Here is a 15,235-nt window from a genome sequence, read left to right on the forward strand (position 1 = left end):
ATGTTGTTTCAAACCTGTGTGATGTTCGTTCTCTCGAAAGAAAACCAAAGGCGATGTTTAACGAAACATTTCAAAAACTGAAAATCAATGAGGATGGATAAAAACAGCATTATAAAAGAAGTGTTTATGACCTCTGAACTTCAGAAGACCTGCAATCAGCGTTATTATACTACCGGATATATACTATGTACGTATGCTGTATATGCTTTTGTCGTTTTTATTCGTTTTTGGGGTTTATTTTAACAAACAAATGTAATACCAATATATACAATATATTATACAATTTTATTTAATTTAATAATATATTTTATTCTATAGTCACTTGTTTTAAATGGCACTATAATTTGTTTTTGGAGATTATTTTTCCAAAAAAAACTTTTTTTACATATTATACATATTATACATATATACACACACAGGTTTATCTCACATATTGATACAATTAAATACAAAAAAATTATATTTATATTTGTATAATTACTAGTGCTGTCAAACGATTAATTACAATTAATTGCATGCTAAAAAGTTTGTTTACATAAAGTGTGTGTGTACTGTGTATATTTATTATGTATTTATAAATACACACTCATACAGTATATATTTTGAAAAATGTACATATATATATATATATATATATATATATATATATTTTTTTTTTTTTTTTTATGTAACTTTTTTTACTTTTAAATATATATGTATATGATGTAAACAAAAAGTTATTTTGGATGTGATTAATCTGTTGACAGCGTCAATAATTTTGTGTAAATGTATGTGTGTGTACACATAGACATACACACCGTATTTTTGTTGTCAATTTTAATGAAGGTTTTTTTCACGTTCAAAAAAAAATGCTCATTTTTAATCATTTTTTTTTACGTTTTTAAATGATTTATAATAAGTTTTCAATTTAGTGAACAACACTAGCTACAAATCAACTTCTACAATACTCTTTGTGCCATTTTATCTAATCTTTGGAGGTTGAAAGCGTCTGTTTCACGGAAAAGAAACAGAAAGCATCTTTTGCTTTCCTCAGAAGAAAGGGCTCGAAACGAACAGACCCTCCTGCAGCGCGCCTTCATCAGACGCAAACATCTGCAGCACAAACGTTTCTCTCTCTCGGAGGTCTATCTACGGCACCGTTTAGTCTCTATCTGCAGAGATGGGAGAAACGGCGGCGGAGCGGAGGCAAGTTGTTGACTTTGCTAGAGGACGCAGGGAGAAAAGAGAGGAGAAAGAGAGCGAGATAAAGACTAGAGATGTGTCTGACAGCGGTTTGAGGGCAATTATCAGGAGAGCAGCTCGGGCTGGACAGGAGAGGTGAGCTGTGAAGAAGAGCGGAGCTGGGTGAACTCCGCCAAATAATCATCTTCCCGGCTCTTCATTAACTGCCAGCCTGTTAATTGCTTGTGGCTTTGTGTGAAAACGTGGGGGTGTGTTGACTATATAGCGGCTCACTCTTTTCAAACATACACACAAATAGTAACACGTTATCCGTTAGCAGACGGACCGGGGAGAGTGATGCTTTCGGATGAATCCAATGAAAAAGGTCAAGAAAACGTTCCCATAATGATATGATTTTGGGGTTAATACGATCTGTGAAATAAGTATATATACCATATACATAAACAGATATTTATATTACATACATGTTTCTATATTTGTGCACGTTGCAAGTGCATTATTTCATCCTAATAGCAAAGCAAATACATCAAAGAAATTATATTGTACATAAATTGCTAACTATATATTATATAATTAGCACTTATTATAAATTATTATAAAAATTATTATAGCTACATAAAAAGTGTGCATGAATTTTAAAATGCATATGATTAATTATAATTATTAAAAACTACATATTTGAATAATATGGTACGGATAATAAAAAATTATACTGTGATTTATTATTTAAAATGTAATTAAAAACTGGAATTAAAATATGTATTTAAAAATAAATTATGAAAAAGTTTATATTTTAGATGTTAACATGAATTACACAGAAAGAGGGAATTTTAATTCATACTTAAATATTAAAAATAATTATAGAATTAAAAAAAAAAATCACAATTATTGCAATGTTGCAAAGCTGCAAATGAAAACATAAAAATGCAATAATTTACCACAAAATTAATTTCTATAATATTCTGCCCATATTTTTGGGAGATCCACTCAACTCATGTACCCACGTTAGCAGACTAATTGAAAATAATAAAGGTTTTTTTGTGCCGAGTGACCCAGAAAAACAATCTTTTGACTTATTCTGAAATATGAATAGAATAATTATCTACTTTTTACATTTCTTTATATCCTCTATTAACCAACATTCAATCCACCCCAAAAGCGACTGTGCAGCACATTAGGCAGCATGAATGTGATTTCTGTGTGAAGTTCAGACAAAGCGCTCTGTTTCTGACTCGATGCTGCGGGAAACGAAGAGAGAGAAAGAAATGACTCACTGTTCGTTGACGACAAAGATACAGTTGTCTTGCGAAGGAACGCCTGTGACGGGATGCTTGCAGGTCACCTTTCGCTCATTGTGACTGCAGGAGAGAAAAGAAACAGAAATGCTGGGAATTAGAGACATGCGAGACTGCTGTTCACACTTTGACACTCGATGAAGAGCCGTTCGAGGATTCAAATGATTGAACGAGCCAAGACAAGAACACGGTCACAGTCACTCAGAACACACTGAGTTACACACTGATAGCTTTCTAGCTTAGCAACATATAAAACATGTCAGATTTAACTGAAGTGCTATCATGTGTGCATTTGGCTGCTATAGTACAAGTCCACTTTACTTATATGGTGTTTTTAATAATACAGACGTGTCAAAGCACTTAACAGTAGAGTGATAGTGACATGATTAAACACGCTTTTCACTTAAAACGTCATTCTCCAGCGCCGTTCAGTTTAAGTAGTATCTGTGCAATCAAATCGACGATAATCAATTTACTAACAAATAATGTGAGTAAAAATTTTTTACAAAAGTTTTTTTACTAAAAACAAAGACAATTGTAATTAATAAATAATTTAGAAAAATAAATTTATCTATATATTATAAATTTATAATTTATATAATATATATATATATATATATATATATATATATATATATATATATATATATATATATATATATATTTTTTTTTTTTTTTTTTTTTATGATAATAATACATCATATATACCTTATAAACACATTTCTAACATTTGTGAAAAGAATGAATATATATAGAAATAAATAAATTAAGGACTAAAAGGACATTATTCCATATCTGATTAAAAAACGAAAAAATAAGCAATAGAATTATAAAAAAAGTTAAATACATAATTTATTTGCAAAATAAAGTCGTTAGAAAGAATTATATAAATAAAACTAATTATGTTAAAATACTCATAATTCCAATAGAAATAGATATATTTCTAAGAATATATAAAGTAATGATAATAATGTGAAAATAATAAATAATTATGAAAGATGAATTAATAGCGATAATCACTTCACCCCCACCCCGATAATTATGCATGAATTAAAAACAGGTTATAATTAAAAACACACACACACTAGACTGTGGCCAGCACCTCCTCAGTCTAATCCAGCTCCATGTCAAACCAGCCCTCGCCATCAGAGACTGGTTTGAGTCTGATCTCCCGACAGGACCGAGCCAAACATGATGTAACCCAGATGAAAACTCAACAGATGACATCTACCCAGCAGCGAACACACACACACACACACACACACACACAGAGCTACACACCTTGAGCGAGGGGTGGTGCAGAATTTCAACATGTCTGTGTCTCTGTCTGTCAGTCAGTCTGTGAGAGTCTCCAGGGGCCGCCGGCGGCTCTGTCACCTCAGTCCTCTCTCTCTCTCTCTCTCTCTCTCTCTCTCCTGCTGTTTATCAGCGAGGCACACATTCAGTCAGTGCTGCTCTCAGCAGTCATACGCCCGGATCACAAGAGCATACGCCCACCCTCTCCGTCTCTCCTCTCCACCCTCTTCCTCTCTGCCATGAGCCGCCGACGTCTCAATAAACACAATTAGAGCCGTGAGAGGACAGAGGAGGCCCTTCACAGCAGATAAAGGCCTCTCGCTCACATGGAGAGTCACACTGAGGCAGACTGGACAGGACACGGCTCGAGGAGAGCCTCGCATTACAGCGTGAAAATCACAGCATTTTCCAAATCCTTTCAGCATAAATCCATGATCCTATATATATATATATATATATATATATATATATATATATATATATATATATATATATATAATATACCACTGAATATATCACATGCAACACCTAATATGTGAAATGTTCACTTGGTTCTTCATTATTATTTAAAAAAAAAAAAAAATTCTTAATTTTACTTTTTACTAATTTTACTCTTAAATTTAACAAAGCAGTAAATTCATATTTTCACAATAAAAATAAAACTAAAAAAAAAAAAAAAAAAAAAAAAAAATATATATATATATATATATATATATATATATATATATTTTTTTTATTTTTTTAAGTTTTATTTAAATTTATTTAAAATATTAAATATATATATATATATATATATATATATATATATACTGTATAAAATGCAATGCTATAATTATATATACTCACACAAAGCGAAAACGGATTTTTTTTCTATAAATTACAATTATATCTTACAAATGCGTATAATAAATGTAACGTACATATGTATATATAAACACACACACACACACACACATATATATTAGAATAAGTGCATACTATAGCATAGTAGTATGGTTTTGTTTTGTTTGTCTGATTGCTTTATTTTTAGCATTAGTAGCCTAGCATGACCTCACATAGTTTTTCCTAAAGCAGGATTATGTGTCTTTATGTTATCATACACTCTCTCTGCTGAAGATTGAAAATCTTCATCTAATCTCCTTTCTGAAAGCTTTTAACCCCGCGTTTGTCCTAAAGCTCACATAAATAACGGCCCAAGGTTCACATCGGCGTATCGATTATCCCTCGTTCACCTTGAAACGAGATCCTTGGGTCTAGGATCCTTTTGTGCTTCTCGTCTCTGTGTCTGTTCTTCTGAAACCTGCCGGGAGCGAAATGATTGGCTCCATTGATTGATGACAAAACTTTGGATGCTGATCCAGTTTGGGGTTTAGGCGCCGTTTGCTGGTTAATTTATTGTTGCCAAGGCAACACTCACCCTGGAAGGACGCTAATCACTTTACAAACCTGTTTTTCTATCCATCATCCGTCCGGTCGCTGGGTTTTGTGTGGGCTAATGCCTCTGGTGCAGCATCTTATTTCAAAAACCCAAGTGACTTCCTCACAAACTGCTCCAAAAAAACTGATTTGCGAAAAATAAATGAAATCTTTCAACTAATTCAGTGTAGATTTTTTTTAAACGGATTGGTCTTGGCGCTCTCAAACCTATGGAAGCTTGTTTCCATCACTGATTAAAAAAATGAAAAGGTTATGGCAACTTTTTAAATTTTTTCCTCAGAATAGCACAATATAATCTCACAGATATCACGCAGTTCTGTCTTTAAAGCAATTGTTTATTAGAAGCTATAAAATCAGAAATGTGCAATATAACGATTTTATAACAGGTGCAAGGTTATCTCTCAAATAAAAAAAAATAATGAATTGTGAGAAAGCAAAAAATTCAATTGTGATTAAGAGTAAAAAGTCAGAAAAGCAAGATATAAGCTTTCAGGTTTGTCTCGCAGTTCTTTAATGTTTGCAATTGCGAGTTTATACATAAGAGTCAGAGCTGCGAGATGAAAAAAATCAAAAGGTGGTCAAAAATGCATTTGCAAGAAAGAAGTTGGAGATATAAAATCTCTCCCAAGTCAGAGTTAACATGCATTTGAGAAAAGATGTAAACTCATAATTGCATGAGAGAAGTTGCAATTACCTGTTAATATTTTTTTCCACTGGCAGCAACAGGCTTCCAAACAAACCGAAGACTTTGACGGCAAACCGTAGCATGAATATTAACAGTCGGCTGTACTTAACACTTCTGCACAATCTGTCGGGAGAGTACTATACATGTGACACGACATGCTAGATTATGTCACGTATAGAGCGCTGCGGGACGGACTCATGCATACATGCATGACTTTCGGCAGATCGCATAAAAATAGCCCGGCGCCTCTCTCCGCCACTCAGAGGAGCGTTTGGGCGAGGAAGTCACACTTGACTTGTTTCTGTCACATCCGTGGAGCACCGAAGGGCTGCGTCTGCTCTCCACCTCTGCCAGGCCTGCAGGGACCGCAGATGAGCCGGAGAACAGGTGGACATGTCCAGATGTGGACACAGAGCACGAAATGCTGCAAGACGCCAGAAACCTTAAACGTACTCTAAGGCAAGAACGAGAGACATGATAGAGGAGCTGTCAAGACAGAACACGTCTAACCTCCTCAACATGACGCGCTCTGAAAGGCTTTTTAAGGCGTGTTAAACACAACATAGATAGCTTTTCTTGACATCAGGAGACACACAACTGCCACTGTACTGCTTAAAGCACACGTGCACATAGTAAAAACACACCTTTTTTCCCCACTGATCTACTTGGTTCCGTCTGAATGTAATTGGCATCCGTCTGTGAACATATGCAGGTCACAGAGGCACTGTATGATTTTAAATAAACTAATTAAGTGATTAATAAAAAATATTTGGCAATTAAGTACTGGCAAAATAAATCTTAAATCATACAGAGAGACCATAACAAAGTATAATAACCACTGTAAATTGCAAATGTAACTAAAAACCATATACACACACACACACATATATATATATATATATATATATATATATATATATATATATATATATATATATACACTGTATATAAACACACACACACATATATATATATATATACTGTATATATACATACATACTATATATATATATATATATATATATATATATATACACACACACACACACACACTATATATATATATATATATATATATATATATATATATATATATATATATATATATATATATATATATACACACACACACACACACACACACATATATATATAATATATATATACTGAATAAATATACACACACACACACACACACATATATATATATATATATATATATTTTTATTTTTTTTTTTTTAATTATTTATTCCTTTATATGTAAAAACGCACATATACGTACATATACAGATGGTTGGGCATATGCCGTTTAATTATGTCACATGATTATTTCTGAACGAGCCTTTCGGATTCAACACATCATCTGGGAGGAGCACAAGCGTCTGCTTTGAACAGCTTGAATACGAACGCTCTGAAGCTGGGCTTGTTTTACGCTCGTGACTGTACGGTTGCAGGGCGCACTTCATTTGATTAATGGGGTAAAACTAGTAATATCAGTAATGGAGAACAGAGCGCTTGATGGCTCATTTTCTGCTGTGTCATTGTGAAAGCCTACGGCAGAACTGGAAGAATTGCTGAAAATCACAAGTGCCTGTTTGAGCTTTCACAGAGATTTGCTTTTGTGATGATTCGCCGAACGCGGAGCTCATGAAAGAGAGATTTCTACGAATCGCCCGAGAGTCTGAAAACAACATAATATTACAGACGCTCTGCCTAAATGTTAACGCTGGGGTAATGGATGCTGCGGATATGATCGAATGGGCCGGATAGATTCACTCTTTGCACACAGCTGGACAAATAATGCATTAAGAGAACTAGCACGGATTTGGTCCAAGTCCAAGTTTTTGGGGGGAAATTTAGGAAATTGAAACAAAATCAACAAGTGTTTTCCACGGTTCCTTCACTCTCACTGCACACTGATGGCAAACAAGCACATTACGAATCACACTAATTGGTTGTAAACACAATTTGTCAAAGCACAAGCCACGGGCTAACAGAGAGAGAGCAAACAGAGAAAGAGCGATCATGACAGGAAGGGATAATGATTTTAAAAGGGAAGCAGCATGTGCTGACAGCCAAAATAAGGGGCAACGTCTTAAAAACAAGTTTCTATTAAGACTGCATGTCAAAGACAAAAACAACAACAGAGCAATACAAAGGTCTGATCTGGATGTGTTTAAAACGACTCATTACTAGCATTTTTGCAGTATGCATACCATATCAAAGTACGCTAAACTGAACGTGCTACTCCTACAAACAACCACAAAACTGGAATAATGTGTAAGAGCCACATTTAATTGTATCATACTCAAGTCCTCTAAATCATTAACATGATCAAATTATTATTATTAAAAAAGGACATTTACCAGACATTTTTGCATGTAGTATGACACAGTTATTTTGGTAACATTGATATACTATTGTAGTTTTTTGTACATCATTTAATTTAATTAAATGTTATCTTTATATTTCCTGTTTTTGAATTAAAATAGTTTTAAAAACATTTTTGTTGTCTAAATAATTTAAAGTAATTTCAGTACAAAATGAACTAATAATAAAAAGTACCAGTTGTAGCTTTAGTAATTTTAGTACTTGGGTATAAATTAAACAAATAGCATAATAATAATTATAAATAAAATTAACTTAAATTATAATTATAAATATTAATAATAATATAAATTACACAATTAAAATTATATAAATATATAATTAAAATTATATAAATATTCATAATATTTTACTTTATGTCAGTTAATGTATATGTTATTTAAACTAATGTCAAGTTGTTTGTTTTAATTAACAATAATAACCCTATAAAGATATGGAGATTATACTTGTGGAAAAAAAATAAAATAAAAAAAATAATTAGAGGCCCAAATGTAGCAAAACTATCTTTTTACTGTGTACTAGATTATAAAGTATACATTAGACTAAATTCAATATACAGCGTATGCTATTATTCCATTTCGAACACAACCATTATTGAGTAAAAAGGCATAAGATTGTGTCCATCCAGCCATTATGATCGTTACATGTCCATATAGTCCCAAACCCCTGAATAAAAAGGTGGTGATAATTGACGTGACCCAGTGGCTAAATTTAGCTTCACATTCTCTGAAAGGTTCTTCTGGAAATAAACAATGCTCGGTGTTCCTGTGGGCATTCAAAGGCTCGGGGAGAACATGAACAATGAAGCGTTTGCTCCCGACGGGGCGTCTGCCATTCACACGTGCTCTCTGCGGCCCGCGGCCGACCTTTCTGAAAGGCCAGCATGCCCTCGCGCCCTAAGCTTTCCAGACCAACATTACCTTCAATCACCCAAAGATTGAGCTGGAAGAGAGATTTCGTTGATGCAACTTAAACGATCGTGTGTGCTGATCATCAAAACATCAAAGAAATGCCGATTATTAGCTGGCTACCGATATATCGGCTGTGTTTTATTATTAACAAAGTTTTTCCAACTGGCTGATAAATGAAGTATTCAAAATAATTTTCAAAGCTAAAAGTTGGCTGTATGGAAAATGCCGATTATCCTAAAAATTTGGTATAGTTGCCAAAGCCACATTTCTAGAAATGACTTGCTTTCAGTGTTATTCGTAACAAATAGAGGTCGATACCGAATAGGTCTTCACAACCAGTTTGACTTCTGTAAAATGGTGCAACGGAGTGAAAAAAGTTATTCAAAAAGAAAAGACACTCTTCCATTGGAATTGACTGTATTTTGAAAAGTGGGTATTTCATGCTAGAATGGAGCCAACTATGTCAAAGAATGGCTAAAAAAGCTATTTGGCTGTTGGTATGTAAAACTGTACGGGATTTTTCAAAATTGAAACACGTGGCAAATGCTGCCTTTGCACAGAAATGCAGGGGCCAAAATTATGAATATTTAAATACACTCTCAATCACCTTCAATTTCAAAAGCGAGTTATTCAGTGTTTTGCTGTGGTATTTGCTGACTATTGACTAAAGAGCTATTTGGCTACGCGTGTTGTTCTACAGATCAAAGATACATGGGAAATGCTGATTACCAAAGATTTTGAGATGAAATATTCAAAATCATGTCAAAAGAGCGTAAGTCAATGCAAACGGAAGTCAACTAGTTTTACATAATTTTTCTTCTGTGTTTCAGAGGCTGCTGGTAACTAGCCATTGACTTCATGATCATGCATGCAACAAGTCCATGGCTGCCATCAACTGTTTGGTCACCAGCTGTCTTCCAAGTATCTTCTCTCATGTTTAGAAGAACAAAGAAAATCATACTCATGTTGTTTCAAAGCCTTCATTTTCTTTTTTAGGTGAGCTATCACTTTAAAGAAGACGGGCTGTGTGTCTAAAAAGCTTAAAAGTTTTCAAACACTATTCAAAAAGGGCATTTCTAAAAAGCATATTAACGCTTGAATGAAATGAGCCGCTGCTGCCAATCTTAAAGCCAATGATGCATTTGATTTTAGATGAATCATATGAATCATCTCTGACTGAATGAATCTCTCGCTGCCATCGTCCGATCTGGAAGTCCAGCTCATAATTAGTGAATGACTAACTCTGAATAAATATGCCCCACACGTCGTCCGAAATAGAGGCCGTACTCGTTCATTGTGAAGCGTTCATAATGGCGTACTGTTTGAAAGCAATACCGGCCCACAGCAAATGTCAAACTGTTGATAAAATCTTAATTTAAAAGTCTCTGAAGAACAACCAGCAGAGAATAAACGTTCATGGCATTCACATCTAAAAACATCACACGCCTGGGTGCAGTTTAGGAAAAAAAAATGTCTAAAAAGCGCCAAATCCTGGACAGGCTTATCTTATTAAGAAAAAGGGCCAATATAAGCCGCCCATGGAGAATCTAGAGAAGCCGTTTTCGACTGTGCAAATGGAAAGAAAGAGCAAATCCCCTCATTTGTTACTTAATCAGAGAGTAATTCCTTCAAGAAGTTTGATTCCAGAATAAGTGATTGTACATTTCATAAGCGGGTTAACCAAGGAGAATCTGGGAGCATACGAGGGGTGGTCAGAGCACAGAAACTGGCACTTACTAGGACGCGTCTCGTGTATTTAGCCATTTTTACCAATGAAACAGTCAGCCAGTCAGCTTTTACTATATGCAAATAATAATAATGGTCCAAATGAATCAATCTCAATTGTGCGGTTTACTTTAACATGTTTTTAGGTTGTAAGATGCTCCAGTTTCATTTACACTCAAACTCTTTCAATGCAATTTCGGGCAAGAATTGTCACGAAACACTGATCGTCTCCAAGTAGCATCTCAATACAACTAATGAAGATTAAATTATAAGTCCAAAAATGAAGAGAATCTATTAAAAATGTACTGTTAACCAGCCTAAGATCGAATAAGATCAGCCCGATATTCCAAACAGTCCATTTAATATTTTGGTGGAAATTGCTATACATGTATTTCCACCGACTCATCAATTCTTGCAGAATAAAAGCAATCGTTTCTTGAAAATAATCGCACCGCCCTTTTTAATTGTAGTTTAATCAGAAGCGATGCATTACATTCAACCCAGTCATGTACACGTCACGCAGAAGGAAGATATTCGTGTTTTTGTAATGCATGATTTTTTCCCATGTAAATGATAAAGCATTCATTGTTACTGCATACTTTGATTCAATTTCGCCGGAGCAAATCATGTTAACACGGTGCACACTGCAGGATTTACATTATTGCCGTTCGGTGCATACATCAGTAACAACGTTCGACTCCAAGCGACTGCTTTTAGTGTGCCGTTATTTTAAAAACGCTAATGTTAAGCGGCGCGTGCAATCTAATGTGCTTCATATTGTGTTGATTGCACCTGCTCCTGCAATCAGCAGCACATTACATCACCAACACTGCGCTTCCTCCCCTGCCAGCACAAAAACACACAGATTCGCTGATGTCTGGCACAGGCGTTGGTGTTGCTAATAGTAACTGCTGCAGATGGCTGTTGTTGTGGCGGTAATGGCAGGGTTGTATTCTGGCTCTTTTGCCCCTGAAAAAGCATGACAGGAAGTTGGTGAAAAAAGCAAAACGAGAGGCTCGTTTGGAGGCAGATGGGCGAGCGCCGGTTCTGAAAACCCACCCCGACAGTTCGTTCCTTGCAGCTCCCGATCGCCCACGTCCTGATTAGAGGAGCGCAAATGAACAACGACGCGCGGGACTCAATTAAAAGCACAGAGTCTCCTGGAGGAGGTGATGGAGCCGCTTGTTAGTCGCTGAACGTGAGCAGATGTGCTGAAGAATACGGCCTATTATTCTCCGGCTTAAGAAGGGGACGTTCTAGAAGCCGGCACAAACATAAACTAGCGTATGTCATCTCAGACGGGCGGGAGAAAAGAAAGATAAAACACCCAGCTAATGCATAGAAAGCTGCTCGAAACACACACACACACACAAATATATTACTTAATTATATACCTAATAATTACATGTACTATAATATATATATATATATATATATATATATATATATATATATATATATATATATATATATTTGTTATATTTTTTTTTTTTTTTTATTATAATTACTAATAATTAATCAAATGCATTACAAACATCGATATATTTTATTTATTACAGCATGCAAGTACTATTAAAACAACACTGCATTGGAGAAATAAAATAGCTTGTGATGAAAGCCGAGTGTCGACTTGAAATCAAAGAGTAGGGATGAATCATGAGATGTGAGGGACACACGGGGCTCACGGAAGAATGAGGAGGAGAATCGTCTCAACGCTGCATGATAAGATAAACAAACTTTTGTCTCTTTTCCGAGAGCCGTGACCTGCTTCACAGAGCATCGATACAGCATCAACACGTTACCGTCAGACAGAAACTAATCACCTGACTGGATTCTGAGCGTGACAACAGCCGCCATCTGGAAGAACAACGGAGCCCTGATATAAAACGACTGGTGCACGCAGATTTAAACAAGAAAACCCCCACATTTGTGAGCCAGCATTGATTCGCCTTGCTCAAAGCAGACTGTAGTTAACTCAACAGGTTAATGGAGGTTTACAACGGGTTAATAAACAGAACTAAATAACAGCAGCTTTGGGAATAATTAGTTCATCATCTCAAACAATCATCATTCTGGATTCAGCTGGTAACATTACTGCATTCAAGACTCATCTGCTAATCAATCACACACACGCACGCACACACACACACACACACACACACACACACAACCAGTAATTAATCTCACTGTGACCAGGCAATCCATCAGCCTTCACAACTAAAATCATTACTGCAACACCGGCATGCAAACGTGTGCTTCGGTTATTTCAGTTTTTTTATATATCTATATAGAATTTTTTTTTATGTTTTCATTTTAGTATTTTATATCTATATAGTTTTATTAATTTGTTTTTATGTTTGTATTTTCCATTTAAATTTCTTATAGAATTTTTGTTTTAGATTTGTTTTTATATGTTTTTTTTTAATTATTAATAAACTTTTTTGTATTTTACATTTACATTTTTCTATTTTCTTTGTTTTTGTCACATTCTTTTTAAAAAAATTTTTACAGCTTTTTATAGCAGTTTTAGTTTTAAATTAACTTAAGAAAAATTAGAAATGCTGCCATCTAGCAGAAATTATAAAAAAAAAAAACAACAACAACATAAAATTACATATTAAACAAATTGTTTAAATTATGGCAGTTTTTTTTAGTTGAATATTTTTTTTAGTTAATAACCCTGTTTAATACAAGTTGCCGTGGTAGTTATATTGCAAAAGAATCCACATTATTATGAATTCTATTTTCTGTGTCCCTGCACAGTTTATTTGCAGCATATAGAAAGGTAAATGCCAAAAAATAAAAATACTCTAGGTGCTAAGCTAAGGCTCGCAAATGTGCTTTGCGTTCCTCTGTAAAACAAACATATCATGACCTATGCAGTGCACGTAAAAGAAAAAAGCACAGACCTTTTCATCAGACGCTTCATTCAGTCGTTTCTGCTGCAAAAACAAGATACACGCGCTAATCAGCTTTGCCTGTTCAGCCTCATTCATGGCCGCTGTTGAGGGGTGAATCCTAAAGCGTCTCGTCCACTTCTGAGACTGCAGACAGCAGGAGGCCGAGCCCGTGATGTCTCAATCCATCTCCCATCTCTCCACACCATCTGCTTCCCATCAAAACACGCATTTAGATCCACTTTCAGGGCTCTATACATCATCCCTGACACGACTCCGGATGACACTCATGACTGTTTGTCGCAAGAGATGAAAGTAAAAAGCCACAGCAGCATTATTTAGAGCTGGTGTATGGTAAAATAAATGGGCTATCAGCATCAGTATATTTCTGAGGAAATGCATGACTGCTGCCCCATGGAGGAATCATGCTAATGCACCACATTGCTACATTTTATTAATTATATTTTTTATAGAAAAACAAGTCAAATATATCTAAACATTTTTAAAATTGGACAAATATACTGCATGATTCGCATATGATATTAACACTCAGTCTTAAAAGTATGCAAAATGGGATATATATATAATTTTTTTTTTTTTTTTTATCATTAACTTTTTTTTTTAAGCAAACCGGATCTGTTTTCTGCCATCTCTGTCTGTAAACCCGAGCGTGAAACACTGTATATATGAAAAAAGTATCTATAGAGAGTGAAAGTTCTACTTCCGACCATTTGATCAAAATATTAAAATGCTAAGCGACAAGCTTTATGCGTGAGCTTGGGCGCTTTTTAGGCTATATGCAAATAAAGGCTCATTACAATGATTTGAATAGTTTTTTAATAAACACGCGAATAGTCGACTAATGCTGGTCGACCGAAAAAATTCCTTGGTCGAGGGCAGCCCTATGGATTTCGATTTTCGATATCATCTTCATTGTGGAAATCAATCTGCAGCTTTAGCTCCGTTGGGACGGAGGGTTTGCAGACTGGCAGAACTTTTAGAAACAGATGGTATTATAAGTGCTTGACCTGAATTGATCCGAGCACGTGGCGTCCACACAGACGGGTGTATCTGGTTACAAGCTCAAACCCAAAATGATGTGGGGTGCTTTGGCTTATGGACGTCTCTTTGAGGTTCAACCACACACTAGCATCATGCCAGTGCGTTTAGCCCATCTTCATCAGCCAATGCATTAACGCATTCACCAGGAGTGCGTTATACTTTTAGGCTAGAAGTACGTGTGTTCCTGTAGAAAGGACAGACAGGAGTCGGGACAGGAGTGAATCAGGCTCTGAAGGGCCTTTGGGAATGACGTGTGTGATGGAGGTCATTTGCTCACAGCTCCTGTTTCTCTGAAGCGCACAGCTGTGTTCAGCCACTGTGACTAAAGCTCGCCCGCAGCCGCGTGTGTGTGTGTGC

At 35.3% G+C, this 15,235-nt stretch overlaps 1 protein-coding gene across 15 annotated transcripts in view; it reads right to left on the minus strand.

Moving 5' to 3' along the window:
* The window catches only part of plekha5 (pleckstrin homology domain containing, family A member 5), a 131,114-nt gene that overhangs the window by 46,285 nt on the left and 69,594 nt on the right, over positions 1–15,235 (minus strand). For 11 of the 15 annotated variants that reach the window (XM_043236478.1, XM_043236479.1, XM_043236462.1 and 8 more), the window contains one exon: positions 2,457–2,540. In XM_043236478.1, coding sequence (XP_043092413.1) covers positions 2,457–2,540 — 84 coding nt within the window. Of the gene's footprint in view, positions 1–2,456; positions 2,541–3,758; positions 3,883–13,828; positions 13,864–15,235 lie in introns of those variants that run through there. The other 4 variants (XM_043236469.1, XM_043236467.1, XM_043236466.1 and 1 more) reach the window with 3 other exon arrangements.

Source organism: Puntigrus tetrazona, chromosome 4 (assembly GCF_018831695.1).
Source record: "Puntigrus tetrazona isolate hp1 chromosome 4, ASM1883169v1, whole genome shotgun sequence".
NCBI lineage: Eukaryota > Metazoa > Chordata > Actinopteri > Cypriniformes > Cyprinidae > Puntigrus > Puntigrus tetrazona.